This window comes from Natator depressus, chromosome 23 (assembly GCF_965152275.1).
Source record: "Natator depressus isolate rNatDep1 chromosome 23, rNatDep2.hap1, whole genome shotgun sequence".
Lineage (NCBI taxonomy): Eukaryota > Metazoa > Chordata > Testudines > Cheloniidae > Natator > Natator depressus.
The window spans coordinates 3,998,656-4,026,552 of record NC_134256.1 but is presented as its reverse complement, the minus strand read 5'-3'; the positions used below and the strand labels follow the sequence as shown (position 1 = coordinate 4,026,552).

The window sequence follows — 27,897 nt, the reverse complement described above, 5'->3', positions numbered from 1 at the left end:
GGGATCCGCAGGTCACAGCCGGATGGCACCCCCAGGAGCGACGAGAAAAATCTCTCCTGGCATTGGCTCCCCCAGCCACACAAGTGACAGGGAGCTGGAGACACAAAGGTAATTGTTACTGTGATCCCAGCTCACCGCAGGGCAGGACGTGATTAAGGGCAGAGACTGTGTTTTGTTCCATGTCTGTACAGCGCCTGGCACAATGGGGTCCTGGGACACCTAGCCACTACCGTAATACACCCAACAGCAGCAAAAATATACAGCACCTGGCACAATGGAGCCCTGGGCTATGACCGGGAGGGGGTGGCCCTAGGTATTACAGTAATATACCTAATAGCAATCAAAAGGTACAGTGCTTAGCACAATAGGGGCCAGGATCATGACTGGGACTCCTTGGTGCTACTGCAAGGCTAATTATAATGTTAAATGGTCGTGTGGCCTAGGGACTCTAGAGACTTGTGTTCTGGTTCCAGCTCTGCTTGCTGGGTGACAGGCAAATCAGTTCCTTTTGCAATTGCTCTGTGCCTCAGTTTCCCCATCTGTAAAATGAGGATAATGATACCAACCTTCTTTATAAAGTGCTTTGAGATCAGCTGACGGAAAGCGCTAAGGGGGATGATTATTAGTAGATCCTGATATGGTGCCTGATCCTGCTTTGGGCTATAAATCCAGCGCATTTCATACTGGGTCCTAATTGGCACTGGTGTAACTGCTTGGGTCCCAGATCAGTCCCTTCTGAGCCCCCAGAGCAACCTCTCTGGTTTTGCTACTTCTCATTCCTGGTTGCTGGATTAGCCGGATTCTAGTCCAGCTCCTGAATTGGCGTCTCATCACCACCACCAAAGGAAGGGTTAGCTCTGTTCCCAGCACTAGAGCAAATACTGCTCCTGGTTACCCCTGTGCAATGCCTGCGTGTACGTGAGAGCAGAATTTGAAGGCACTGAGCCTTAACACAGGGCTGAATTTGAGCACAGTGCAAGAGGAAAAAGAGAAGAATGGCTGGATGCTGCTCTATTTACAACCCCCGCTCCCAGCTCAAGATCCTGGGGCTGACTGATCCCCAGCAGAAGTTAGAGCAGCCCCAAGGCTGCTTTAACTTACAGTCATTGGCCACACCCCTCCCCCCGAGGGAGAATCCCCAGCCAGCTGTGCTTCTCCCCAGCCATGCCCCTTATGCCAGGAGATAGAATTCTGTCGCAGTGCTTCTCATTCATAGGGCCTCAGATGCCAAGGCCAGAAGGGCCCATTGTGATCATCTTGCTCCCCTGTGTAGCACAGGCCATAGGACGTCACTGAATTAATTCCTGTTTGAACTCGAGCCCGTCTTTTAAAACAAAAATCCAGCCTTGATTCAAAAATTGCCAGCAAGGAAGACCCCGCCGTCTCCCTCAGCAAGTTGTTCCTGTGGTTAATCACTCTCACAGTTAAAAATTGACACTTCATTTCCAGCCTGAATCGGTCTAACTTCCAACCACTGGATAATGTTTGACCTTCCTCTGCCAGACTGAAGAGCCCAGGATCAAATTCTTATTCGCCATGTGGTTACGGCTAGGCTGGGGTCAAGTCACCTTCTCTTTGTTAAGCTAAAGAGATTGAGTTCCTTAAGTCTCTCACTAGAAGGCTTCCCAATTCCTTGACCATTCTCAGCAAAGAGTCCTGTGGCACCTGACACATGTCATGCATCTGACGAAGTGGGTGTTCACCCACGAAAGCTTCTGCTCCAATACGTCTGTTAATCTATAACGTGCCACAGGACTCTTTGCCGCTTTTACAGATCCAGACTAACACGGCTACCCCTCTGATACCTGATCATTCTCATGGCTTTTCTCTGACCCATTTGCCATTTACCACCATCCTTCTGTGCCACACCTCCAGAGATATCCTGGACTGAGTAAACAAGCGAGGGCACAGTTTGGCTTGCTGGATCCTTACCTTTCCAGTCACGCCAGAGTCAGGAAGAGCCCAGAGTGGCTCTCAGCTCCCGGGGAGGGGGGGGGGGGTGTCTCTTTCACGTACAGCTTGTTTGCCCCTTGGGACTCTCCTCCGTATGTATAAGCAGCTTCCCGTCTAAGCATTTGCCACATTAGACTGCAGGGCCTTTTTGACGAGCTTCCTCGCCCTCTTTGAGATCCCCCTTTCGGAAGGTTAGTGCTAACTTTTGGAATGATTATTGCCGACTGGAGCTGTTCAACTTCAACCTACTAGCAGAATTCCAGCACCAGCTTCAGGCTGCATTGTGCCGGGCGCTGCCCAGACAGAGAGACAGCCCCTGCCCCAAAGAGCTGATGATCGAATAAACCAATCAAGACTGGATTTTTCTTTTCCCCTAGAAGATCTGCTCTAGTTCAAACCAGAAATCTGATGAGGTTCAACAAGGACAAGCGCAGAGTCCTGCACTTAGGACGGAAGAATCCCATGTACCGCTACAGACTAGGGACCGAATGGCTCGGCAGCAGTTCTGCAGAAAAGGACCTGGGGATTACAGTGGACAAGAAGCTGGATATGAGTCAGCAGTGTGCCCTCATTGCCAAGAAGGCTAACGGCATTTTGGGCTGCATTAGTAGGAGCATTGCCAGCAGATCGAGGGAAGTGATTATTCCCCTCTGTTTGGCATTGCTGAGGCCACATCTGGAGTATTGCATTCAGTTTGGGCCCCCGCCCCGCTACAGAAAGGATGTGGACAAACTGGAGAGAGTCCAGCGGAGGGTAACAGAAATGATTAGGGGACTGGAACACATGACTTACGAGGAGAGGCTGAGGGAAATGGGCTTGTTTAGTCTGCAGAAGAGAAAAGAGTGAGGGGGGATTTGATAGCAGCCGTCAACTACCTGAAGGGGGGTTCCAAAGAGGATGGAGCTCGACTGTTCTCAGTGGTGGCAGATGACAGAACAAGGAGCAATGGTCTCAAGTTGCAGTGGGGGAGGTCTAGGTTGGCTATTAGGGAAAAACTATTTCACTGGGGGACGGGGGTGAAGCACTGGAATGGGTTACCTACCGAGGCAGTGGAATCTCCATCCTTAGAGGTTTTTAAGCCCTGGCTTGATAAAGCCCTGGCTGGGATGATTTAGTTGGGGTTGGTCCTGCTTTGAGCAGGGCGATGGACGAGGTAACCTCCTGAGGTCTCTTCCAATCCTAATCTTCTATGATTCTAAGAACTAATTCAGGGCAGTCCTAGGGTCTGGTTTATACAGGAGGTCAGTGATAGATGATCACAATGGTGCCTTCTGGCCTTGGAGTCTCTGAAGAGTGGGAGGGGAAACTGAGGCACAGAGTGAGGACAGACACTTGCCCAAGGACACGCAGCAAGGCAACAGCAGAAGTGGGACTAGAACCTAGGTCTCCAGAGGCCCAGTCCAGTGCTCTATCCACTAGACCACATTACCTATTGAGCGACTCCTCTCCAGCGTGCGGCATAGGACTGCTGCTTCTATGATGGGAGCACTTAGGAGCCCCAGCCAAGGAGGGTCCCTATTGTGCCAAGGGCTGTAAATTTTTATGGCTATTAGGCGTATTATGGTAGCACCTAGGAGCCTGTCATGGCCCAGTGTGTTGGGTGCTGTACGTTTCTATTGTAATTACACGTATTACAGTAGCAGCTGGGAGCTTCAGTCATGGACCAGGACTCAATGCTGCCAGGTATAGAACATTTTTATTGCTATTAGGTGTATTATGGTAGCTCCTAGGCATCCCAGTCATTGACCAGGACCCAATTGCGCCAGGTGCTGTACATTTTTATTGTGATTTAAGTGTATTACGGGAGCCGCTAGGAGACTCAGTCATGGGCCACGACCTTAGACACGGTGCATTTTTTTGTTGCTATTAGGTGTATTAGAGTAGTGTCGAGGCAGGCCCACCCCCCAGCCCTGGACCAGACCCCAGTTGTGTCAGGTGCTGTACAGACACGCAAAATACAGTCCTCTCTCCAGAGAGCTCTTAATGTAGGTGTCAGAAAAGACACATCAGGTGGGCGGGAAGGAGGGGGTGGACCAGGAGAAACTGGTTGTAATTTTCCATCAAACAGATCTTTCAATTTATCAAGGTGTGAGATATTCTGGGCGGGGCTTCAGAGCTCCCGCCAAAGAAAAAGGGGAGAGAACAAATGAAACACCCCCCAAAACGGTCCTTTTTGGGGGCTTCTTTTCTGAATTTTTGGCAGAAAATATTTCCCTCCCTTTTCCAGGGGCACTCTCAGGAAAACCCCAGCCACCCTGGTGTACTGCACTCCACCTTTCCAGACTACTGCATCCCTTTTAGGAGTCTGCCTGGTTTTGCGCACCCCCAAATTACACCTCACTTAAAAACGACTTGCTTGCAAAATCAGACATCAAATTACCAAAGTGTCCCAGCCCACGGCTACTGAGCAACTGCTGGCTCTCTCATGTGGTCGGAATGAAATTGCCGTTTGTACTGATTTCGCGAGCGCTTTTTATGTGACCTGTTGTAAAACTAGGCCAATCTCTAGATGAGTTGACGTACCCCGGAAGACCACTGCAGACCCCCAGGTGTACCCTGGGGGAGATCCACTACACTCTGCCCGCCAAGGGAGAATGGCCCTTGCTCTGGGTGTGCCTGAGAGATGGCTAACCCCCACCCCCACCCCAATCCTTTGGGGTGCCAAGAAACTGCTGCCCTAAACCTCGCCCCAATCTCCTTAATTGCGAGCAGCCACATGGGAAGCTATTTCAGAACAGCGCTAACATTTCAAATCCAAAGCCTGGCTTGTCCCAGAATAGTTCTCTATGTAGACAAGGCCATGCCCTAAGAGTTTACAATCTAAATAGACAATGGAAGGATTATTACCCTGTTTTACAGATGGGGAAACTGAGGCACAGTCTAAGTGACATTCTCAGTGTCACACAGGAGATCAATGGCAAAGCAGGGAATTGAACCCGGATCCCCACCATGCCTCTGCTTTGGGCAGAGGCATATTCTAGTGTCTTGGGAATCTGCATACAGGGGATCTATTCCACTCCATTCAGGGATTTTCTGGGCCCGCCCTGGGAAACATCAGGGGATGGCGTAGAGATTCCAACCCACTTCCCATTCAGACCAGAGCTGCCGGGGAAGCCATCCTGCAGCGAAGCCCTGGGCCTTGGCTAAGTGGGGTGAGACCCACCCAATGGCTTTCTGTCACCGCCAGCCCAGAAGCTCAGGAGAAGAGAGCAGGACGGCGCAGCAAACACAGGTTCCCCCCCAGTCATGCCCAGGCCTGCATACGGCCTTCACGCGCCCCCCCGCCCCCCCCCCAGAGAAGAAAGCAGCGTGGCCCTTACTGTTCAGACATGGGTTATTGGTGCACCGGTCGATCTTCTTCTCACAGTTGGAGCCGTGGTAGCCCAGGGGGCAGTGGCAGGTGTAGCCGCCTGTGGGCTTCTCGGCGCAGGTGCCTCCGTTGAAGCAGGGCCCATCGGCACAGGTCATGGCGCTGATCTCGCAGTTCTTCCCGTAGAAGCCCTGGGGGCAGGTGCACTTGTAGTCATTCTCCAGATCCTGGGGGCAGGGGGAGGGAGAGAGAAAGAAGCGGCAGGTTCTAGATTTAAATCTGTAACCAGCGGGGGAGGCCGGGGGGGGCACGGGGACGGGGACGAGGACCAAATGGATCCAGAGAGCTCATGCGGACAGGTGCTATGAACATTACACCACTGAAGATCCCGGCTCCTCGGCAGGAGAAGGAAGCTGGCCTTCTGGGGGAGACGCTGTGCTGGGGCTCGGGGCTTGTCGATGCTACAGAGGCTGTCCTGGAAGAGCTTCGGAGCAGCCGCAGCTGAGAGCGACGGGAAGGGGATAGGAAAACCACCTCCCCGAGTGGCCGTCACTAGCCTGACGGAAGCATTCTTCCAGCGCAGGGGGGTGAGGTGGGCAGAACGGTGGATTTCACACGCCCCTGAGCACCATCATGACATCAACCTAATTTCTACGTCTTCGGGTGGTCACTGCGCTATTCCCAGCTCTGCTGCAGACTCCCTGGGCAACTCCTTGAGGCCCACGTCCTCAGAGGTACGCAGGCTCCTAACCCCCATAGGAATTCGGCACCTCAATACCTTTGAGGACCTGAGTCTTAAAGCTTTGTGAATGGACAAAAAATCGTCCTGCTCTAAGTACTTCGCTTGGCAGCTCTTTGGGGCAGGGGCTGGCTTCTTGCTCTGCCTTTATACAGCCCTTGGCACAGTGAGGGCTCGGTACATGACTGGGGCTCCTAGGGGCTACCGTAATACACCTAATAGCAATACAAAAGTACAGCACCTGACACAGTGGGGTTCTGCTCCATGCCTGGGGTACCTAGGCGCTACCATAATACACCTAATAGCAATAAAATGTACAGTGCCTGGCATAATGGGGTGGGGCTTTTGGTCCATGACTGAGGCTCTTAGGTGCTATCATAATACACCTAATAGATAACTTAGTCTTGTTAAAGCTGTACAACCCCCAGAGCGGATGCAGTTATAGTGGGATAAAGGTGCTCGTACCCAAACAGGAAGGGAATAAGCTACACTGGTATAAGGCACATTTATCCCGCTATAAATACTCCACACTAGGGGTTGATGCAGAATAACTACATCAGGTTAAAAAACAAAACCTTACCCCTAACTGGCATTGTCCACACCGGGACAAAATCTGTGTGTAGATCTAGCCTCAGTCCTCAGTGGCCAGAGTTGATGCAGGAGGCTAGACCAGATGACCGAAGAGGTCCCTTACCAATCAATAACCCCTCTGTGCCTCAGTTTCCCTTCTGTAAAATCAGGAGAATAATTCTAACTCTCTCTGTCCTGTCTATTTCAACTGGGCTCTTCAGGACAGGGATTGGCTCTCACTCTGTCTGGGCAGCACCTGGCGCGATGGGGCCCCGATCTCGGTCACTCCGTGTCTGGGCAGTGCCCAGCGCAACAGGGCCCTCATCTTGATTGCAGCTTCTAATTCTCCCATAATACACCTAATAGTAAATGTGCAGCAGTGGCCAGAAAAAGCAAAAGGTTAAAGTGATGGAAGGAATGAGATGGGAAACAGCAGAAAATATTTGAGTGTGTATTATATAAGGACATTCTGGCTTGGACTAACTGTGTTCCATTCAGGTCACACCATGGAACACAGCAATGACACACAGTGGGTTTTCAGAGATAGGCAGGGAGACCATTAGAGGTCTGTATCATTACTTAATATTTATTAGGTGTGTTACGGTAATCCTCATTCCACCCTCCTGGCCACAGTCTTTTTGGAGGGGTGTTTCCTAGTTGCAGCAACACCCCCAGACCCAGTCCTGGCCCAGAGCCCATTGTGCCAGGTGCTGTACAATTGTATTGCTATTAGGTGTCTTATGGGAGCACCTAGGAGCCCAGTCGTGGCTCAGGACCCCATTGTGATGGGCACTGCATGGACCCAAGAACAAGAGAGATAGAGAAGGCCGGGGGGGGGGGTGTAGTTTAGAATGGAGACTTGCTCAGAGAGAGGATGGAGATGGTAGATCGGGGGCTGCTCTTCACCCTGGCTCCTAACACAAGAGCTGCAAGGCAGCATGTTTAAAGCTGATGACTAGATCATTACACAAGGCACCACTGGCCTGCGGAACTCACTGCCTCATGATTGTTGTCATCACTGAAGCCAAGAGCTGGGCAGGGTTCAGACTCAAGGGTTGGATATTGGTGCAGAAAATGGACCTATCCAGAATGATGCGACAGAAGTGTTTTGGAAGCGAGCTAAACCCACACGCTCCAGTCTCTACCTAACCCAGATCAGGAAGCAACTTCCCCTCTGGGCAGGTTATCCCATCATTGCCCAGTAGGGGGTATGTCTTGCACCTTCATCTGATCCAGCTGGGACTGGCTGCTATTCAAGATGGGATATCGGGGTAGATAGGGGTCCAGTCTGATCCGGTCCGGCAGTTCCTATGGGCCTAATAATAGAGGCAGCCTCACCAGACAGAGGCTGGAGGCTCAGAGAGGCTCAGAGAGGCAGCCATGATCTCAAACAACAAGTGGGGTTGGAGAAACCTGGCACAGCAGGAAGCTGGGCTGGTAGTTCAATAGGGGGAATGCTCCCCTCGTGGTCAGTGCTGACCCCAATGCCCCAGCGCAGTGCTAGGGGACGCTGTGATGTAGGGAACATGGGTCAGTAGGGTGCACTCTCCCCTCCGAGACAGGGCCTGAGAATTGAGGCCCTAATGATAGGTGCTTGCTAGGAGACTTCCCTGGCGCACACCCCTCCATATCCACCCTTGGGTCTGCACTACCAGCCGTACCACCTGCCAGTGGGCAGAGGGCCCAGGGGTGCACATAGGTTCTAGGGGTGCCCTAGGCCTGGTATTTACAGACTAGATTACCAAAGAGAGTCCCGTGAGGTCTCTAACTCAAGCCCGCATCCGTCACACAGCCCGTGATCAGCTCTGTGAAATGTACGTGGGGATACTGTAAGGAGATCTGTATATCGATTGGAAATCCTGGTCTCAAAGCCTTGTCATTACAGGTAGGAGACCCAGAAACTGGCTCCACCAGACAGGAGATAGAGACCTCTCTCTCGGGCTGAACTTGGGGTATCTTACAATGAGGGTGTATTTGCTCATGAAGAGCTTGCAGGGACTTCAGGAGAAAATTAACAGGAAGAGATGAACAGCGCAGGGGGAGAGGGGGCTGTTTTACAGGTGAAACAATATCAGGGGAGACAAGCTGTCCCCAGGCTTGATCTCACAAAAGGAGGGGCTCAGCCATCCTGGTTGAAAAACATGGGGAGAAGGACTTTGGGGGGAGCAGGACTTATTAGACAAGAGGGCATCTTGTATCAAGGGCAGGCTCTAGTATACGAGTTCGGACTTGATTTTATAGGTAACCCTGGGATCGACGCGTAGATTCCCTTGGTTTCCTCTGTTTCGGCTCACGGCCATTCGAATCTCTGTTCGATGGACGGATCCTGGCCTTCTCTACCGACAAAGCGAAGTGCTGGGCGTTAAGCGGTGCTGTGGGAGCGTGGACCCAGTAAGCCGGCGTGTTCTTCTGGGAGCAGCGGCTCTGGGAATTCTGCGAGCACGGGGCGGGCGCAGAACAAGGAGTAATAGTCTCAAGTTGCAGTGGGGGAGGTCTAGGTTGGATATTCGGAAACACTACTTCACTAGGAGGGTGGGGAAGCCCTGGAATGGGTTCCCTAGGGAGGTGGGGGAATCTCCTTCCTTAGAGGTTTTTAAGGCCCGGCTTGACAAAGCCCTGGCTGGGATGATTTAGTTGGGGTCGGTCCTGCTTTGAGCAGGGGGTTGGACTCGATGACCTCCTGAGGTCCCTGCCAACCCTGATATGCTATGATGCTATGCTAGGACGCTCGGAGGGCACAGGGGGTTGGTGCGTGTCTGGCTCTAGTTTGCACGAGGGACAGCGGACCCTGTGCAGGTGTAGGAGTCGGGGGACTGCCTCCCCGGCAGGCACTGACTCGGTATTTTGAGTTCCCCCGCCGTGGATCAGCACCGGGAGAGGGGAAGGAAAGGGAATCCCTGACTCTGCCTCTGCCCAGCACCTGCCTTCACTCTGCAGGCGTTAGATCCTTCTGCTGTGCAGCTGGGCCAGCTGCCACCTTGAACCCCCCCTCCACCCTGCTTCAGATCTCAGGCTGTGATGGCCAGGGTCCAGACTGGAACCCACCCTTGTCCCCCCACCCCCACCCCGCCTCTCCCAGGCCAGTGCTCTGATCACTGGGCCACCCTGCCTCTGTGTTAACTCTGCACCCACTGGAGACAGCTGCATTGCGGGGGGGCCCAGTTATGGGAAGGCCCTGCTCCTCTGGGGGCACAGACGGCCTACAGGGCAGCTGAATCATTTTGCAGGGCATGAAGGGGGCATTTTCACAGCCGCCAACCCCTCCCCAGCGCACCCTCCCAGCCCCGGGTCTTTCCGGAGGGGTGTTTCCTAGATGCAGTGACACCCCCTCACCCAGCCCCCTGCACATGGAAAGGAGACATCAATGGCTTCGCCCACCACCATAGCATCCAGGCTGCACGGACCCTGGGGCTGGGGGAAGGAGCACTGACCCCCACTGGGGGGGATCTAGCCCCCTAGACGGATGTGGCCGCTGCCTCCCATATTGCAGGGGCTGGGGGTTAAGGCTCATAATCCCCAGCACCCCCTCCCAGCAGCCAGCCCCCAGGTCCTCAGCTGTGCATGGCCACGGACACCCCCTCCCCCCCGCCGCTGCTGGTAATGGGTGGGGGAGAGAAGGGGGAGGCTGATGTTGCTGCTGCCGCCGATCTAGTGGGGGAGGGGCAAGTTGGGGGTACATTGGGGTGGGGGAGGTGATAATGGGGGGGTGCAGAGGCGCTGGTTGTGGGGGTGATACTGACATTGTGGCTGCCTCTATTCTAGCGGGGGGGGGGTTAATGGAGGGTGCAGTGGGGGGGGTTAGTGGGGGGATGCCGTGGGGCAAGGGAGGGGAGATACCGATGTCACAGCCGCCTCATTCTTGAAGGGGTTGAGGGCCCTGTGGAGTATAGGGAGGGTTACAGTGGGGTGGGGAGGGTAGGGTAGGGGTCCTGGGGGGTTACGGTGGGGTGCAGGGGCTACAGAGCAATGAGGGTGGGGTGTCATGGAGCGGGGCGGGAGGATATGGATGTCACAGCTTCCTCTGTTCTTGCAGGGCTTGGGGGGGGGTCGCTATGGGGTTGGGGGTGCTGTGGGGTGGGGCTGCAGTGGGGTGTGGGGGCGGGGGGATACTGATGTCACAGCTGCCGCCGCTCTTGCAGCAGTTGGGGGGGGTCACGATGGGATGGGGGGTGCGTGGTGCAAGGGGGCATCGCAGTGGGGTGCAAGGGCGGGGGGATACTGACGTCACAGCTGCCTCCACTCTTGCAGGGGCTGGGGGGGGTCGCGATGGGGTTGGGGTGCTGTGGGGCAAAGGGGGTCGCAGTAGGGGCGGGGTCGCGATGGGGTTGAGGGTGCTGTGAGGGGGGGGGTCGCAGTGGGGTGGGGGGCCAAGGGGATACTGACGTCACAGCTGCCGCCGCTCTTGCAGAGGTTCGGGGGTCGCGCTGGGGTTGGGGTTGCTGTGGGGTGGGGCTGGGGGTCGCAGTGGGGTGCTACGGGGCGATACTGACATCACAGCTGCCGCCGCTCTTGCAGGGGTTGGGGGGGTCGTGATGGGGTGGGGGGTGCTGTGGGGCGGGGCTGGGGGTCACAGTGGGGTGGGGGGTGCTGTGGGGCGGGGTGGGGCTGGGGGTCGCAGTGGGGTGCAGGGGGATACTGACGTCACAGCTGCCGCCGCTCTTGCAGGGGTTGAGTGGGTTGGGGGGGGTCGTGATGGGGTGGGGGGTGCTGCGGGGCGGGGCTGGGGGTCGCAGTGGGGTGGGGGTGCTGCGAGGCGGGGCTGGGGGTCGCAGTGGGGGACAGGGGGATACTGACGTCACAGCTGCCGCCGCTCTTGCAGGGGTTGGGGGGGTCGCAGTGGGGTTGGGGGTGCTGTGGGTCGGGGCTGGGGGTCGCAGTGGGGTGGGGGGTGCTGCGGGGCGGGGCTGGGGCTCGCAGTGGGGGGCGGGGGGATACTGACGTCACAGCTGCCGCCGCTCTTGCAGGGGTTGGGGGGGTCGCTATGGGGTGGGGGGTGCTGTGGGTCAGGGCTGGGGGTCGCAATAGGTTGGGGTGCTGCAGGGCGGGGCTGGGGGCTCGCAGTGGGGGGCGGGGGGATACTGACGTCACAGCTGCCGCCGCTCTTGCAGGGGTTGGGGGGGTCGCAGTGGGGTGGGGGGTGCTGCGGGGCGGGGCTGGGGCTCGCAATGGGTTGGGGTGCTGCGGGGCTGGGGGTCGCAGTGGGGTGGGGGTGCTGCGGGGCTGGGGGTCGCAGTGGGGTGGGGGGTGCTGCGGGGCGGGGCTGGGGCTCGCAGTGGGGGGCGGGGGGATACTGACGTCACAGCTGCCGCCGCTCTTGCAGGGGTTGGGGGGGTCGCAGTGGGGTGGGGGTGCTGCGGGGCGGGGCTGGGGGTCGCAGTGGGGTGGGGGTGCTGCGGGGCGGGGCTGGGGGTCGCAGTGGGGTGGGGGTGCTGCGGGGCGGGGCTGGGGCTCGCAGTGGGGGGCGGGGGCATACTGACGTCACAGCTGCCGCCGCTCTTGCAGGGGTTGGGGGGGTCGCAGTGGGGTGGGGGTGCTGCGGGGCTGGGGGTCGCAGTGGGGTGGGGGGTGCTGCGGGGCGGGGCTGGGGCTCGCAGTGGGGGGCGGGGGGATACTGACGTCACAGCTGCCGCCGCTCTTGCAGGGGTTGGGGGGGGTCGCAGTGGGGTGGGGGTGCTGCGGGGCTGGGGGTCGCAGTGGGGTGGGGGTGCTGCGGGGCGGGGCTGGGGCTCGCAGTGGGGGGCGGGGGGATACTGACGTCACAGCTGCCGCCGCTCTTGCAGGGGTTGGGGGGGTCGCAGTGGGGTGGGGGTGCTGCGGGGCGGGGCTGGGGGTCACGATGGGTTGGGGGGTGCTGCGGGGCGGGGCTGGGGCTCGCAGTGGGGGGCGGGGGGATACTGACGTCACAGCTGCCGCCGCTCTTGCAGGGGTTGGGGGGGTCGCAGTGGGGTGGGGGTGCTGCGGGGCGGGGCTGGGGGTCGCAGTGGGGTGGGGGGTGCTGTGGGTCGGGGCTGGGGGTCGCAGTGGGGTGGGGGTGCTGCGGGGCGGGGCTGGGGGTCGCAGTGGGGTGGGGGTGCTGCGGGGCGGGGCTGGGGCTCGCAGTGGGGGGCGGGGGGATACTGACGTCACAGCTGCCGCCGCTCTTGCAGGGGTTGGGGGGGGTCGCAGTGGGGTGGGGGTGCTGCGGGGCTGGGGGTCGCAGTGGGGTGGGGGTGCTGCGGGGCGGGGCTGGGGCTCGCAGTGGGGGGCGGGGGGATACTGACGTCACAGCTGCCGCCGCTCTTGCAGGGGTTGGGGGGGGTCGCAGTGGGGTGGGGGTGCTGTGGGTCGGGGCTGGGGGTCGCAGTGGGGTTGGGGGTGCTGTGGGTCGGGGCTGGGGGTCGCAGTGGGGTGGGGGTGCTGCGGGGCGGGGCTGGGGCTCGCAGTGGGGGGCGGGGGGATACTGACGTCACAGCTGCCGCCGCTCTTGCAGGGGTTGGGGGGGTCGCAGTGGGGTGGGGGTGCTGCGGGGCGGGGCTGGGGGTCGCAGTGGGGTTGGGGGTGCTGTGGGTCGGGGCTGGGGCTCGCAGTGGGGGGCGGGGGGATACTGACGTCACAGCTGCCGCCGCTCTTGCAGGGGTTGGGGGGTCGCAGTGGGGTGGGGGTGCTGCGGGGCGGGGCTGGGGCTCGCAGTGGGGGGCGGGGGGATACTGACGTCACAGCTGCCGCCGCTCTTGCAGGGGTTGGGGGGGTCGCAGTGGGGTGGGGGTGCTGCGGGGCGGGGCTGGGGGTCACGATGGGTTGGGGGGTGCTGCGGGGCGGGGCTGGGGCTCGCAGTGGGGGGCGGGGGGATACTGACGTCACAGCTGCCGCCGCTCTTGCAGGGGTTGGGGGGGTCGCAGTGGGGTGGGGGTGCTGCGGGGCGGGGCTGGGGGTCGCAGTGGGGTGGGGGTGCTGCGGGGCGGGGCTGGGGCTCGCAGTGGGGGGCGGGGGGATACTGACGTCACAGCTGCCGCCGCTCTTGCAGGGGTTGGGGGGGTCGCAGTGGGGTGGGGGTGCTGCGGGGCGGGGCTGGGGGTCGCAGTGGGGTGGGGGGTGCTGCGGGGCGGGGCTGGGGGTCGCAGTGGGGTGGGGGTGCTGCGGGGCGGGGCTGGGGCTCGCAGTGGGGGGCGGGGGGATACTGACGTCACAGCTGCCGCCGCTCTTGCAGGGGTTGGGGGGGGTCGCAGTGGGGTGGGGGTGCTGTGGGTCGGGGCTGGGGGTCGCAGTGGGGTTGGGGGTGCTGTGGGTCGGGGCTGGGGCTCGCAGTGGGGGGCGGGGGGATACTGACGTCACAGCTGCCGCCGCTCTTGCAGGGGTTGGGGGGGTCGCAGTGGGGTGGGGGTGCTGCGGGGCGGGGCTGGGGCTCGCAGTGGGGGGCGGGGGGATACTGACGTCACAGCTGCCGCCGCTCTTGCAGGGGTTGGGGGGGTCGCAGTGGGGTGGGGGTGCTGCGGGGCGGGGCTGGGGGTCACGATGGGTTGGGGGGTGCTGCGGGGCGGGGCTGGGGCTCGCAGTGGGGGGCGGGGGGATACTGACGTCACAGCTGCCGCCGCTCTTGCAGGGGTTGGGGGGGTCGCAGTGGGGTGGGGGTGCTGCGGGGCGGGGCTGGGGGTCGCAGTGGGGTGGGGGTGCTGCGGGGCGGGGCTGGGGCTCGCAGTGGGGGGCGGGGGGATACTGACGTCACAGCTGCCGCCGCTCTTGCAGGGGTTGGGGGGGTCGCAGTGGGGTGGGGGTGCTGCGGGGCGGGGCTGGGGGTCGCGATGGGTGGGGGTGCTGCGGGGCGGGGCTGGGGCTCGCAGTGGGGGGCGGGGGGATACTGACGTCACAGCTGCCGCCGCTCTTGCAGGGGTTGGGGGGGTCGCAGTGGGGTGGGGGTGCTGCGGGGCGGGGCTGGGGGTCGCAGTGGGGTGGGGGGTGCTGCGGGGCGGGGCTGGGGCTCGCAGTGGGGGGCGGGGGGATACTGACGTCACAGCTGCCGCCGCTCTTGCAGGGGTTGGGGGGGTCGCAGTGGGGTGGGGGTGCTGCGGGGCGGGGCTGGGGGTCGCAGTGGGGTGGGGGGTGCTGCGGGGCGGGGCTGGGGGTCGCAGTGGGGTGGGGGTGCTGCGGGGCGGGGCTGGGGCTCGCAGTGGGGGGCGGGGGGATACTGACGTCACAGCTGCCGCCGCTCTTGCAGGGGTTGCTGTCGCACTCGTTGGTCTCGATCTCGCAGCCGGCGCCCGTGAAGCCGGCCCGGCAGCTGCAGGTGTAGCTGCCCTGGCCCGTGTTGGTGCAGGTGGCGCCGTTCTGGCAGGGCCGGTGGTTGGTGCAGTAGTTGAGGTCCTGGTTGCAGAAGAGGCCGCCCCAGCCCTCCCGGCAGTTGCACTGCCAGGGCTGGCTGCAGGTGCCGTGCAGGCAGCCCGGGTAGCGGACGCACTCGTCGCACAGGCGCCCCTGCCAGCCGATCCGGCACTTGCACTCCCCGGGCCGCTCGCAGTAGCCGTGCCCCTCGCTGCAGCCCGGCAGGCAGACGGCTGGAGAGTGGAACAGAGGGGAGAGAGGGAAGGGTCAGGTGGGGGCGGGAGGGAGGGAGAGAGAGAGGGAGGGGTTGGGGGGGTGGAAGGGCACAAGGGAGGGATGTGGCGGGGGGGGGGGAAGAGGGGAGCAAGGTTTGCTGTCCAGATTTAATGTCTTTAACCACAGGTGGCACCTGCCCCCAATCCCACCTGCCCCAAAAGGTCTGACGGTGCTGGAGATTTTCGCGCCGTGGGGGGGGTGGGGGAAGGCTCCTGTCTCCATCCCCCTCCCCGACCCTGGGACAAAAGGAGGGGGCTGGGAAGAGGAGGCAGCCCTGACCCACTCCCTGATTCAGCCTCCCCCCTTTCCCCGTAGAGCTGGGTGTGGGGACAGCTAAGTGGGGAGGGGGCTCGGGGGTAGGGCAGCTTAGCAGGGGGGGTTGGCCATTTCCATGGGGCAGCTGGGGGGTGCCTTTCGAGGATGACCCCCATGCTCGACAGGGCTGATCGGGGCAGGGCGGGGGCAGCTAAGCCAGGGGGCAGGCACTCGTGGCGAGCGATCTCAGTTCCCAATGGGGCACAGGGGTGGGGGGGTTTTGGTCACTTATGGCAGGTGATCTCCATGCCTGAAAGGGCCGGCGAGGGGAGGGGGTAGCGAGGTGTGTGAGGTGCAGGTGGAACAAGGTGTAACTGGAGGGGGAGCGAGGTGTATTTGGGGGGGCGTGAGGAGAACAAGGTGCGTTGGGGGCCTTGAGGCTAGTGCGGCGTGTCAGGGGATGAGGCGCATGAGGGGGGCATGAGGGGGGCGAGGCACATTGGGGGAGCGAGGTGTGTGAGGGGGACGCGAGGGGTGAGGGGCGCATGGCACGTGGGGGGGGTGCGAGGGAGTGAGGCATGTCGGGGGGCATGAGGGGGCAGCGAGGTGTGTGAGGGGGCGTGAGGGAGGCGAGGCGCGAGGGGCGCATGGCACGTGAGGGGGGTGCGAGGGGGTGAGGCATGTCAGGGGGCGTGAGGGGGGCAGCGAGGTGTGTGAGGGGGGCGTGAGGGAGACGAGGTGTGAATGGCATGTGGGGGGGGCGTAAGGGAGACGAGGTGTGAATGGCACGTGAGGGGGGGGCGTAAGGGAGACGAGGTGTGTGAGGGGGACGCGAGGGGCGCATGACACGTGAGGGGGTTCAAGGGGGTGAGACATGTCGGGGGGCGTGAGGGGGTAGCGAGGTGTGTGAGGGGGGCATGAGGGAGGCGAGGCGCGAGGGGCGCATGGCACGTGAGGGGGGCGTAAGGGAGACGAGGTGAGGGGGGGCCCGAGGGGGATGTGATAGGAGCAAGGCATGAGGAGGGGCGGGAGGGAGGCAAGGCGCATGGGGGGGGGGCACGAAGGGGACATGATGGGAGCGAGGCGTGAGGAGGGGCGTGAGGGAGGCAAGGCGCATGGGGGGGGCACGAAGGGGACGTGATGGGAGTGAGGCCCATTGGGGGGGCATGAGGGGCGCGAGGTGTGTGAGGGGGACGCGAGGGGGCGAGGGGCGCATGGCATGTGAGGGGGGGTGCAAAGGGGTGAGGCATGTCAGGGGGCGTAAGGGGGTAGCGAGGTATGTTGGGGGGCGTGAGGGAGGCAAGGCACGTGAGGGGGGGCACGAGGGGGACGTGATGGGAGCGAGGCGTGAGGAGGGGCGTGAGGGAGGCAAGGCACGTGGGGGGGCGCGAGGGGGACGTGATGGGAGCGAGGCGCGCACAGCGCGGCGAGCGAGGTATGTGAGGGGGGCGTCAGGAAAACGAGGCCCATTGGAGGGCATGGAGGGAGCCAGGGACGGCGGGAGGAGTGAGGAGCGCATGTGGCGGGGAGGGGCACAAAGTGCGTGAGGGGGCCGTGAGGGGGCATGAAGGGAGCGCGGCATGTGGGGGCGCGTGGTGGGGGCACGAGGGGAGTGCAATGCGTGAGGGGGGGCGCAGCGCAACGGGGGTACTGCCAGGAGTAAGGCCCTTAGCTGCACCTGCTCGGTACTTCTGACGCCCCAGCAAGGCTGCCGGACAGACCCCCTGCTGGACTGGGCTCCTCGGCTCTCCAAGCCCTGCCTCTGCTCTGCTCCTCCACTGTTCCAGCCCAGATCCTGCCCTGGCCCAGCCTGGGTCCCGTCCTGTCCCAGCCTCAGAACCAGCCCTGGTCCCGCCTTTCCTGACAATCCGGGTCTGACCCTCTGCTCAGCCCTCGACTCTGGCATTGAGACTCCAACCACTAGGCCTGATGGCCTACCACCCATTCCGCTGATGGTTTGAGCAGCCCAAAGTAAACAGAGGGGAACTGGGCTGACTAAAGGTCCAGACCAGTGGCTCATATGGATCCTTTCCCAGCCAATATTCCCTTGCTGGAGACATGGGATGCCTTGCTGACCCCACACTGCCAGTCCAGGTCGCTGTCCTATGGACACAAGCAGGCAGCACTGCCCCCAACGCTGCCCCTTGGTCCATGTGAGCCAAAGATTTCCCTGCCTCATAAGTTTAATGGTGTTCAGGGAACATTTCGGGGGTGGGGAGGGGGGAAAATCAATACTGGCTCCTACTTCTTCTGTGCCCATAGTTGTTCCCCACTGACCAATGCAGGGTGGGGCTGAGAGTATCAACCCACTGACTGGGGAGGCTCTGACCTGGGCATCCCCACTGCTGCAGAAAGCAAGCCCGCTCCTGGCCGTGATCTTCAATGACCCTAGTCATGAGCGTACAGGTGAGGCCGCCCTTTGGCGGTCACGGCAGGGACGCCGGCCTGTTGCTAAATATGCCGTGGCGTCCCACCCTTTGGTAGTGGCTACTGAATGGAACGAGGCCACGCTGCATTATCATTTCCACTTCGGCCAAAAGGGTGACATCAAAGACAAGCTGGCGTGAGTGGACTCCCCGCCCACTCCGGACACCTTGATTGACCTCAGTATCCAGGTTGATAACTGCCTGATGGACCACCACCAAGAGAAAAATGTCAGCTTGCCAATGCCTGCCTGTCCTGGCATCTCCAGCCCAACCTTGGGCACCTTCCCATGCAGCCGGACCAAGTCCAGCCCCATCTCACCAACACAGAGAAAAGGCGACATCGGGCACCGGGCTATGCCTATACTGTGGAAGAGCAGGAACTTTTGTGTCGGGCTGCCCTCCTAAGCTCCAATCTGCACCCTGGTCAGGGATGGCCAAACCCCAGTGCCTGATGTGTGGGTCAGGCTGGGGTGGCACTCCCTGCCTCTCATCAGTCACCAGCACCTGTCTGATGGTGATTCGGGTGCCTCGGGCAACTTCATGGATCAGGACCGTTGCATGAATATATCACATCCCCCCCTCAACCCAAGAATGCTTCAGACTTGTTGAAGTCTATCGACGACTCAACTCCTCTCATCAGGCCTGGTTCCTCACCAGACCGAACCCCTTGAAAGTTGTGACTCACCAAGAGACCCTTCAGTTTGAACTTATCCAAGCACCACACTTTCCAGTAGTTGTTGGCATGCCCTGGCTCACTACCCATGGCCCATGTGTTTGTTGGAGGACAGGCAGGATACAATGCTGCTCCCCACCTTGCCAACAATTCTGTCTCCTGCTACGTGACCATAGACTGGGAACCGTTCAGGGTTCAGCCTGCCTTTCTCGAGATTCCAAGTCTGAACAGGTAGTCTCGTTAACCTCTGTGGTCCAGTCCACTGCCGCCGCGTTACCGCTTAAATACAAGGATACTTTGCCACCTGATTGCAGCTATGACTGTCCCATCAATCTCCCACCTGGAGCAGAAGTCCCTTTTGGCTGCATCTACACCCTTTTGGAGCTAGAATTTCAGGCTCTTCACAACTGCCTCCAGAAAAAGAAAGAAAAAAAATCTACAAAAGGGGTTAATCCATCCTACCACATCTCCAGCTGGGGCTCCAATTTTCTTTGTAAAGAAAAAAAAGACAGATCACTAAGGCTCTGTATTGACTATTGGGCATTAAACAGAGTCACGATTCAAAAATCGATACCCTGACCCTATCATTAATGAGCTTTTCAAAAGACTCCACTCCGCAAAGGTTTTTACTTAGCTGGAGCTCCACACGGCCTATAACTTGGTGATTAGCGAGGGAGTTGAGTGGAAGACTGCCTTCCATACATAGTGTGGACACTTTGAGTACCGGGTCATGCCATTTAGTCTGTGCAATGCCCCAGCAGCATTCCAGCACTTCATAAATGACATCTTCAGAGAGGTGTTAAACCGCTATGTAGTCGTTGTCTTCTTCACCTCGTGTGCTTGCCACACACTAGATCTTTTTCTAGAACTGTGCACAAGTGATGGGTCTTTCCACCACTACAGGGAGGTCCTCCTTCTTACAGGTCTCCCCAAAGAGTTGGCAAACAAGCAGGTGCTCCATTGTCTGCTCCTCACTGCACTCACATATATTTGTGTCATTAGAGTAGCCCCATTTGATCATATTAGTCTTTGATCTGCCAGTTTGCGTACACAGGTGGTTCAGGCATCACGACATTGACTGGTCTATATCGGCCCCTCTGAGAAGGTCCTCCTGGGGTTCCAGATCTATTTCAGTGCATCCAACTGCACGTATTCCATAACCTCAGTCGTGCCTTGCCAGCTGTCATATCCAAAGGTACAACGCTAGTTATAAAACGCTTTTGCGATTTAAGGCATTTGATTACTCCTGTGTGACCATATAATGGATGCCTTGGATCTTCCATGATCTTTTCCTCTGACTTGCTGCCTTCCTCCTGAGATCAGGTGGTACAATGCCAGCCAGTAAGTACAGGTTGTCCTTTGGTGTTGGCTTTCTCCTGTTATTCCAGGACAATTGTTGTTTAGAACAGAGTCTAATTTCTTAGCATGGACAGATCGTTCCCACACTGTACATGCATACTCTGCTATGAAGTAGCACAAGGGGATAGCATTAGTTCGCAAAGTAACTGTATTGGCTCCCCACTTGGAAGTGACCAGCTTTTGGAGGAAGTTGTTGCAGGTGCTAATTTTCCCTTTCAACTCCTTTGAAGGAAAAAGTGTCCGGTCCAATATCACCCCAAGGCAGACAAGGTGTGGATGATTAAGCTGTGGGATTCCACCCCAGGTGACGTTTAGTTGCCACTTGGCTTCTTGGTGGCATAGGTGAAAGGCCATCACCTGTGTCTTGGTCAGGTTGGCACGAAGCTGGTTCTTACTGTAATAAATTGAGAGGTTGCTCAGTCCACATGTTAGTTCATTCTTGACGCGGAAAAGTCCTCCTGTGATGTGATACATAGATCATTGGAGTATATAAAGCTCCTCTTATTGCTGTGTATGGGCTGGTCACTGGTATATACGTTGAAGAAGGTTGATGCTAGATACACTGTCCTGTGGGAGGCCATTTCATTGTTGTCTCTAGCGGCTCCGTTTCTTGCACAGTTCTACATAAAAACATCTGCTCTCCAGAAGAGACTGCGTTTGGTTGCACTCGTGTTATTTTGTAGACTTTGGAAAGCAAGTTTTGGTGGTTGACTGTGCTGTGTAGTCATATGTAGTATCTGGACAACATCCTCATCTTTTCTACCGATCAGGCTTCTCATGATCAGCAAGTCTGCAGCATCCTAGCGCTTTGCACGCACCATCTATACGCAAAGCCTGAAAAATGCAAGTTTGACCAGGATCCGATATCTCCCCCAAGAGATTAACCATGGACCCATGCAAGGAGGCGGCCATTGCCAACGGGGTCACACCGAAGGATACCTGCGGGGTCCAACAGTTCCCAAGCTTCGGTAACTTCTACCAGTGGTTCACAGAGGGATTTTCCAGCCTAGTTGCTCCTCTGACTGCCCTTCAGCCAAAAGGAGTCCAGTTCACCAGGATCTTTGGAAGCCCAAACTGCCTTTGATCAGCTAAAAGAGTAGCTCACTATAGCACTCATCTTGGTTCACCCAGATCCTGCTAAACCATTCGTGGTGAAGGCTGATGCAGCCAATTTCGCCCTGGGTGCCTGGGTGGGTCCTGTCAGTTGACTTCACCATGTGCCGATTACTCTCGCAGGATAGCCCCACAAGAGAAGAATTATGATAGCTGGGATAAGGAACTCTTAGCTATCGAGGCAGCATTTGAGGAATGGCAGCACCTTTTAGAGGGGGCCAGGGTCCCTATCCAAGTGCTCACAGATCACAAGAACCTGGAATATCTTCCAACAGCCAGACAGCTCAACCAACAACAGATCCACTGGTCCCTCTTCTTCACCTGGTTTGACTTCATAGTCATCTACCACCCAGGAGCAAGAAATGGGAAGGCTGGTGCCCTGTCCCATAAGGCCAAGTGCCTGCAAAGAGCACTTTACGATTCTAAAGGCATCCAACTTCAACAGCCCAAAGGAGTCCATTCGTACCTTGTTACCCAACGACCCCGTCACTGCTCAGATCCTCCAGACTCTGGAGAATGGTGACACCTCATTCTGACAGCCCCCGGGTTCAAGTTCCAAGACACGGAAGAGGACCCCAAGGACCATAGCTATGTCTGGGAAATGCCATGTCATGACGCACCGCTTGCAGGGCACTTCTGTCACCTCAAAACCTGGAGCCTAATCACAAGGAGTTTCTGGTGCCCAGGCTTACGCAGCTTAAACAAGAGCTACCTAAGATCAAGTGCCCATGCTAAAAACACTTGGCCTTTTCCAGTCCATGCCTATTCCACCTCAACCATAGGCTGCCATTTCCACTGGCTTTCTTGTGGAGCTGCTGCCTTCCCAGGGACATACAACGATCTTAGCCATGGTTGACCTCTTAACCAAAAGGGCACATTTCGCCCCCGGTCGCGCCATCCCCCAACCTCTGCCTAGAATACATTTTTCAGCTCTGTGGATGGCCATCAAGTATCGTGTCAGACTGTGGTTCTCAGTTAATTTCCCGGTTCTGGCGGGAGTTTCTAAAACTTCTGGAGATTGAGCCTCTCCTCTCAACTGCCCACCCACTAATGGACAAACGGAGCAGGTCAACCAGATTTTTTTACCAATACCTGTTCTGCATCTTGAACTATCATCATGACAACTCCCTTGTGCCGAGTTTGCTTACAATAATGCCACACATGCCTCTACCTAGCAAAGCCTGTTTTTTGCCAACCATGGTGTTCACCCTCTGCTTTCTTCTGGACGTCCCCATGAACTCTCCAGTACCAGCTGTCACAGATCTAGCTACCCATCTCCACCAGGTACACCAGGAACTCAAATAGCACTTACAAGAAAGCCTATAAACATCATTTTGATTGGGACCGCCCAGCTGTCCCTGACCTTTCCATGGGAGACAAAGTCTGGCTGTCCGCCCACAATCTTAAATCTGCTCACACTGCAGCCAAACTGGACCACCAATATCTGGGCCCTTTCAAGATCTGAGGCACGAATCAACCCAGTAACATTCAGATGGCAATTTCCCAAGTCCCCGAAGATCTGCCCTGTATTTCATGTCTCCCCTCTGAAGCCATACAGGGAGAACCCCTTCCCACATCACTCCAGCCCTCAGTCTCCCCCTGCCCCCATAACAGTCCAAGGGCATGACTAGTATATAGTTCGGCAAATTCTTGACTCCTGACTAGTCAGAGGGAAGCTCCAATAGTTGGTGGGCCAGGCGGATAACAGCCCAGACAAGCAGTCCTGGGAACTGGCAAATCACATCCATGCCCCAGATCTATTGTGGGCATTTCACAGAGACCACCCTGGAGAAACCAGTCCTGCTGGTACCTAGAGGGCACCCTCGATGGGGGCGGTACTGCCAGGAGTAAGGCCCTCCTCTGCTCCTGCTCAGTACTTCTGATGCCCTAACGAGTCAACTAGGCTGCCGGACAGACCATCCTGCCTGATTGGCTAAGGAATTCAGCAGTCCGGTTCTTAAACGTAGCAGCAGCCGCTCCTCGCTGGCTACTCAACACACGTGCCCATGGCCTCTCTACCTCCCTGTGCTCCTCTCTCCAAGCCCTGCTCGTGCTCTGCTCCTCCACCGCTCCAGCCCAGACCCTGCCCTGCATCCAGCCCTGTTCCCATCCTGTCCCAGCCCTGCACCTGCCTTCCCTGACTCCTGGTAATCCCGTTCCAACCCTTGGCTCGGACTCCAACTCTGCCTTGACCCTTGGCTCTGGCATTCAGACTCCAACCATTAGCCCTGACCACCTAAGACCTGGATCGCTGACAGCATGTGGGGAACGAGGTGTGTTTGGGGGGGTGGGGGCGCGTGAAGGGAGTGCGGGGTCTCAGGGGAACAAGGTGCATTGTGGGGCATAAGGGGAGCGAGGTTTGTTTCGGAGGTGGGGATGGAGGCATCGGGTGGGAGCGAGGTGCATTGGGAGGCGAGGGGAGTGAGGTGTGGCTGGGGGCAGTGGGGGTGGAGCGCGGTGTGTTTGTGGGGTCCTGAGGGGAGGAAGGTGTGTCAGAGGGCCTGAGGGGGAAGAGGTGTGACAGGATGGTCTGGGGGGAGCGAGGTGCGGCGGGAGGCCTTGGGGTGGGGTCAGGTGAGGGCCTGAGGGGAGCGAGGTGCGTTAGGGGACATGAGGGGAGCGAGGTGTGATTGCAGGGGAGTGAGGTTGGGGCCTGAGGGGAGTAAGATACATTAAGAAGCATCTGGGGGGCATGAGGGGGAAGTGAGGTGTGTTTGCGGGGAGGTGTGGAGTGAGGGGAGCGAAGTGTATTCGGGGTGAGGTGATGTTTATTGGGGGTAGACAGTTGAACGAGATGTATTGGGGGACAGGGGCAAGGCACATTCCGGTTGGGGGAAGTGAGCTATAATTGGGCTAGGGTGTGGGTTAAGGTGTATTGGGGAGTGGGGTGAAGTGGGTTTGGGGGAACAAGGTGTGTTCAGGGGGCAGGGGGAACAAGGTGTGTATGTGACACACAGATGCAGGCAGACACATTACACACCTATGTCCGACCCTCCTCTCAATACTGCACCAAGAGGGGGCAGGGGTCACGGGGGGGGGGGGTCTCTGCCAAAAGCCAAGAACTAGCTGATCATCGTGGTTCTTACAGGATGTTTATAAACTATTTCCTGTAAAGGTGGAAAATGTCAAGTAGCATGTTCCAAAATCGCTGGAAATGGGGCACCGCACCTGCGGCAGGGCGGGTCGCAGCCACCTCAAATCATGAGTGCAAACAATCAGCATCTTTCGACCCAGCCCAGCCCTATGTTTCCAGTCCGGACCAGACGTAGGCCTGAGCCTCGACAAAGACAAAAGAACCCCGAGGAAAGATTCTGAACAGGGCGCCCTCGGGGCTGAGATGAAGTTAACTAAACACCTTGGTTATGAGAAGAGACCAAAAGTCTGGGACTATATAGGAGAAAAAGACAGGGCACAAGATGGCATCCATTACAGAAGAAGCAACACTCGGCCAGCACGAGTGTCTCTTACAAAGTGGACCCCAGCTCTCTGGATGGACTGACCATTGGGTGAGAGACTGGAGGGAACTTGGTAATAAATATAGACTCTAGATTGGGTTTTATATTTTTCTTTTATCTGTAACCGGAGGTTCTTGGAGACGCGTGGTCCCCAATCTGTATTCTGTATCTGGGTGCCTGTGGGCTCCACGCTCCTGAAACTGGAGATTTGTTCCCAGCAGAGTCCACACCTGTGCAGTTGCTCGCCTTGCTCCGATCCGAGGGTATAAAGGGCAGTGCTGACCGATGTCCCCCCCGTTCGTTCCTCACTGCAAAATCGGATGAGATCCACAGCAGAGGGGAAGTGGAATACAGACAAGGACCACATTCTTGGACAACCTCTAGTTACAGGTAAGTAACCTCCATTTCTTCTTCGAGTGCTGGTCCCAATGTGTATTCCACACTTGTGTAATGAGGGTGCAAAGATGAGTTGGTCCTGATATCTGTAACACCCCTGTCCCACCAGCTGCATCTGCAGAAGAGGCTGCCTTTCAGAAGCATAGATAGGTACATCTCGAAGTGATGACGCTGAATTTGCCCCATCTGGGGAAGGGCGATGTGCCAACTGGTAGTGAAGGAGGATGTAGCCAGCAATTCACTTCGAGAGTTTCTGAGCAGATGTTTGTCCCTGGGTTCGTTCTGCTTTACCAACAAACACCCAAAGCGGTTTTCTAATTGGTGTTGTTGTTCCCTGCAGGTGGAAAGCCAAAGCTCGTCTGATGTCAAGAGTGGAGTCTCCCATCTTCCTCGGAAGCATAAGGTTTAGGAAAGAAAACTGGTGAGCGAACAGGTTGATTCACCAGGTGGAACTCATGTTAGGGATGAATTTCAGATGGAGGTGAAGGGAAACCCTCTTCTTATGAAATTTGGAGAACGGCGGGTCTGCCGTAAGAGCTCCTAGTTTGCTCACCCTTCTGGGACAGCAACTCAGAAGGTGACCTTCATGGAGAGGTAGGACATGGAACAAGTGGCCAATAGTTCAAAGGGAAGTCTGGTAAGCCTGGAAAGCACAGGACTGTGGTCCCAATGCGGTGTGGGTTTCATAACCAGCGGGAAGGCTCTAATGAGTCCTCTTGGAAATCTGACTGTTGTTCCATTTTTATACACCAAATAGAAGGAGAATGGAAGGCACTAATTGCTGCAGGTGGACTCTCAGCGAGCTGAAGGAAAGGCCCGACATCTTGAGATGAAGGATGTAGTCAAGAATAGCAGGAAAACCCACCAACCCGGAGGTCAAATGGTTCCATTGCAGAAATGTCTCCTTTTAGCCAGGCAGCATTTTCTTGTGGACTCTTTTCTGCTTCAGTTAAGAAGAGATTGGATGTTTTCCAAACATGAACATTCTAGGTCTGAGGCCCATCCAAATACCAGGCCGTAAGGTGGAAGGGGTCTGGGTTGCAGAGCGTCTTGCTGTGCCGTTCCCCTGCGTCAACAGGTTGGGGAAGGGGTGGATGCTGATGGGACGACGGGCTGCCATTTGCAGAAGGAAGCTGTCTGGGGTCCACTGGGTGCAATGAGAATGACTTGAGCTTTGTCGTGACAAATCTCTCTCAGTGCCTATGGTAGTAGCGGGAGGGGAGGAAAGGTGCATCTCAGGTGGGAGAAGGGTGTTGCTCTTGCAGCCCTTGCCCAGAGCAGCCCTGGAGCGATATAGGATGAATTCCTTGTTCGTCTGGGATGCCCACAGGTCCCAGGATAGTATTATCCACTGGGTGACTCTCTCGTTCAGGCTGCAATCGTGTAAGTCCCATTCACGGTCTGTGGAGATGTGTCTGCTGAGATTGTCCTCCAAAGAATTCTGTGCCCCGGTAGGTATGTCACCAAGACCATTGTGCAGCTCCTGACACACCAGTTCCATTAGTTGATGGCCTCTACACACAGAAGGAGGGATCTTTCTCCACCTTGTTTGTTTACGTAGGAGACAGTCATCATGTTGTCTGATGTTATTTGGACATGGCTGGATTGAATCAGTGGGAGGAATGGATGGCAGGCTAGGCAGACTGCTCTCAGCGATAGGCGACCGATATGCACTCTGGCTTCTCAAGGGGTCCATGTGCCCTGTGTGTTGTGATTGCCCATGTGCGCTCCCCATCGGGTGTGAATGCAACAAAAGGGACTCCCTCACGCACTGGCTCTGGGCTTGTCCACCAGGCCAGAGAAGCCTTGAGCTTGGCTGGAACTTAGGCCAATAAGTTTAGGCTTGAAATTAAAGGCAGGCTTCTAGGCATCAGAGCAGTGAATTTTTGGAACAGCATCCCAAAGGGCAAAAACCCTAACTTGTTACAAGACTGAGCTTGATAAGTTCACGGAGGGGGTGGTATGAAGAGATTGCCTACAATGGCATATGGCCCTGCTCTAAGTGCTATTAGCAAATATCCCCAATGGCTAGAGATGGGACACCAGATGGGGAGGGCTCTGAGTTACTACAGAGAATTCTTTCCCAGGTGTCTGGCTTGTGGGTCTTGCCCACACATTCAGGGTCTAACTGATCGCCATATCTGGGTTTGGGAAGGAATTTCCCCCCAGGTCAGATTGGCAGAGACTCTGCAGGTTTTTCCACCTTCCTCTTTAGCATGGGGCATGGGTCACTTCCTGGTTTGACCTAGAGTCAATGGTGGGCTCTCTGTAACTTGAAGTCTTTACATCAAGATTTGAGGACTTCAGTAATTCAGCCAGAGATCATGGATCTATTACAGGAGTGGGTGGGTGAGGTTCTGTGGCCTGTGAGATGCACGAGGTCAGCCTAGATGACCATAATGGTTCCTTCCGGCCTTAAAGTCTATGAATCTATGAGAACTGTTACCCTGACGTTCATGTTGTCAGATCAGAGACAGGACTGCAGACAACAAGTGGAGCCTGGCAAAATGGCATGACCCAAGTACATGAAGCCTTGTGGCCTAATAGAGAAAGACAGCCTTTGACTGCAGTTCATGGTTTAAACATGACTTTTCTTATCAAGTTGAGTTTTTCTCCACTGGCAGGCAGGCCCTTGGTGAGCTCCAAACTAGGGTAGCCCCCATCAAGTCTATTGTTCTTGTGGGAGGCGAAATGGACTTTTCTTTGTTTACATACTCTCCTGGCATCCCTGGGAGTCTAAGAATATGATTGGGGACTGACCTCCTGACTGGATTTGCCTGTTAGTAGCCACTCATCCCGGTATGGGAAGGCTGTGTAACTGTTTTGTCTCATCTGGGCCGCCATCACGGCCTTCGTGAAGACACTCGGTGCTCTGGTTAGTCCTGAAGTACTCTGAACTGGCAGCGTTCTTGCCCTACCAGAAATCCGAGTGACCTTGTGTCGTGCTGATACGTGTCCACAGGAAAGTAAGCATCTTTCATGCTGAGAGCCACAAACCACGCACCCTCTTCTAAGGGAAGGATTATTGATGCCAGCGTAACCATTCGGAGTCTTGACTTGCTGTCGAAGATTGAGAA

The 27,897-nt window shown here is 57.3% G+C and overlaps 1 protein-coding gene across 1 annotated transcript in view; it reads right to left on the bottom strand.

Moving 5' to 3' along the window:
• Positions 1 to 27,897, bottom strand: part of DLL3 (delta like canonical Notch ligand 3) — a 263,951-nt gene that overhangs the window by 194,143 nt on the left and 41,911 nt on the right. The window contains exons 5-6 of the mRNA XM_074937098.1: positions 14,739 to 15,100; positions 5,274 to 5,490 (exon numbers count right to left, since the gene is read on the bottom strand). Of these exons, the coding sequence (XP_074793199.1) occupies positions 5,274 to 5,490; positions 14,739 to 15,100 (579 nt within the window). The remainder of the gene's footprint in view (positions 1 to 5,273; positions 5,491 to 14,738; positions 15,101 to 27,897) is intronic.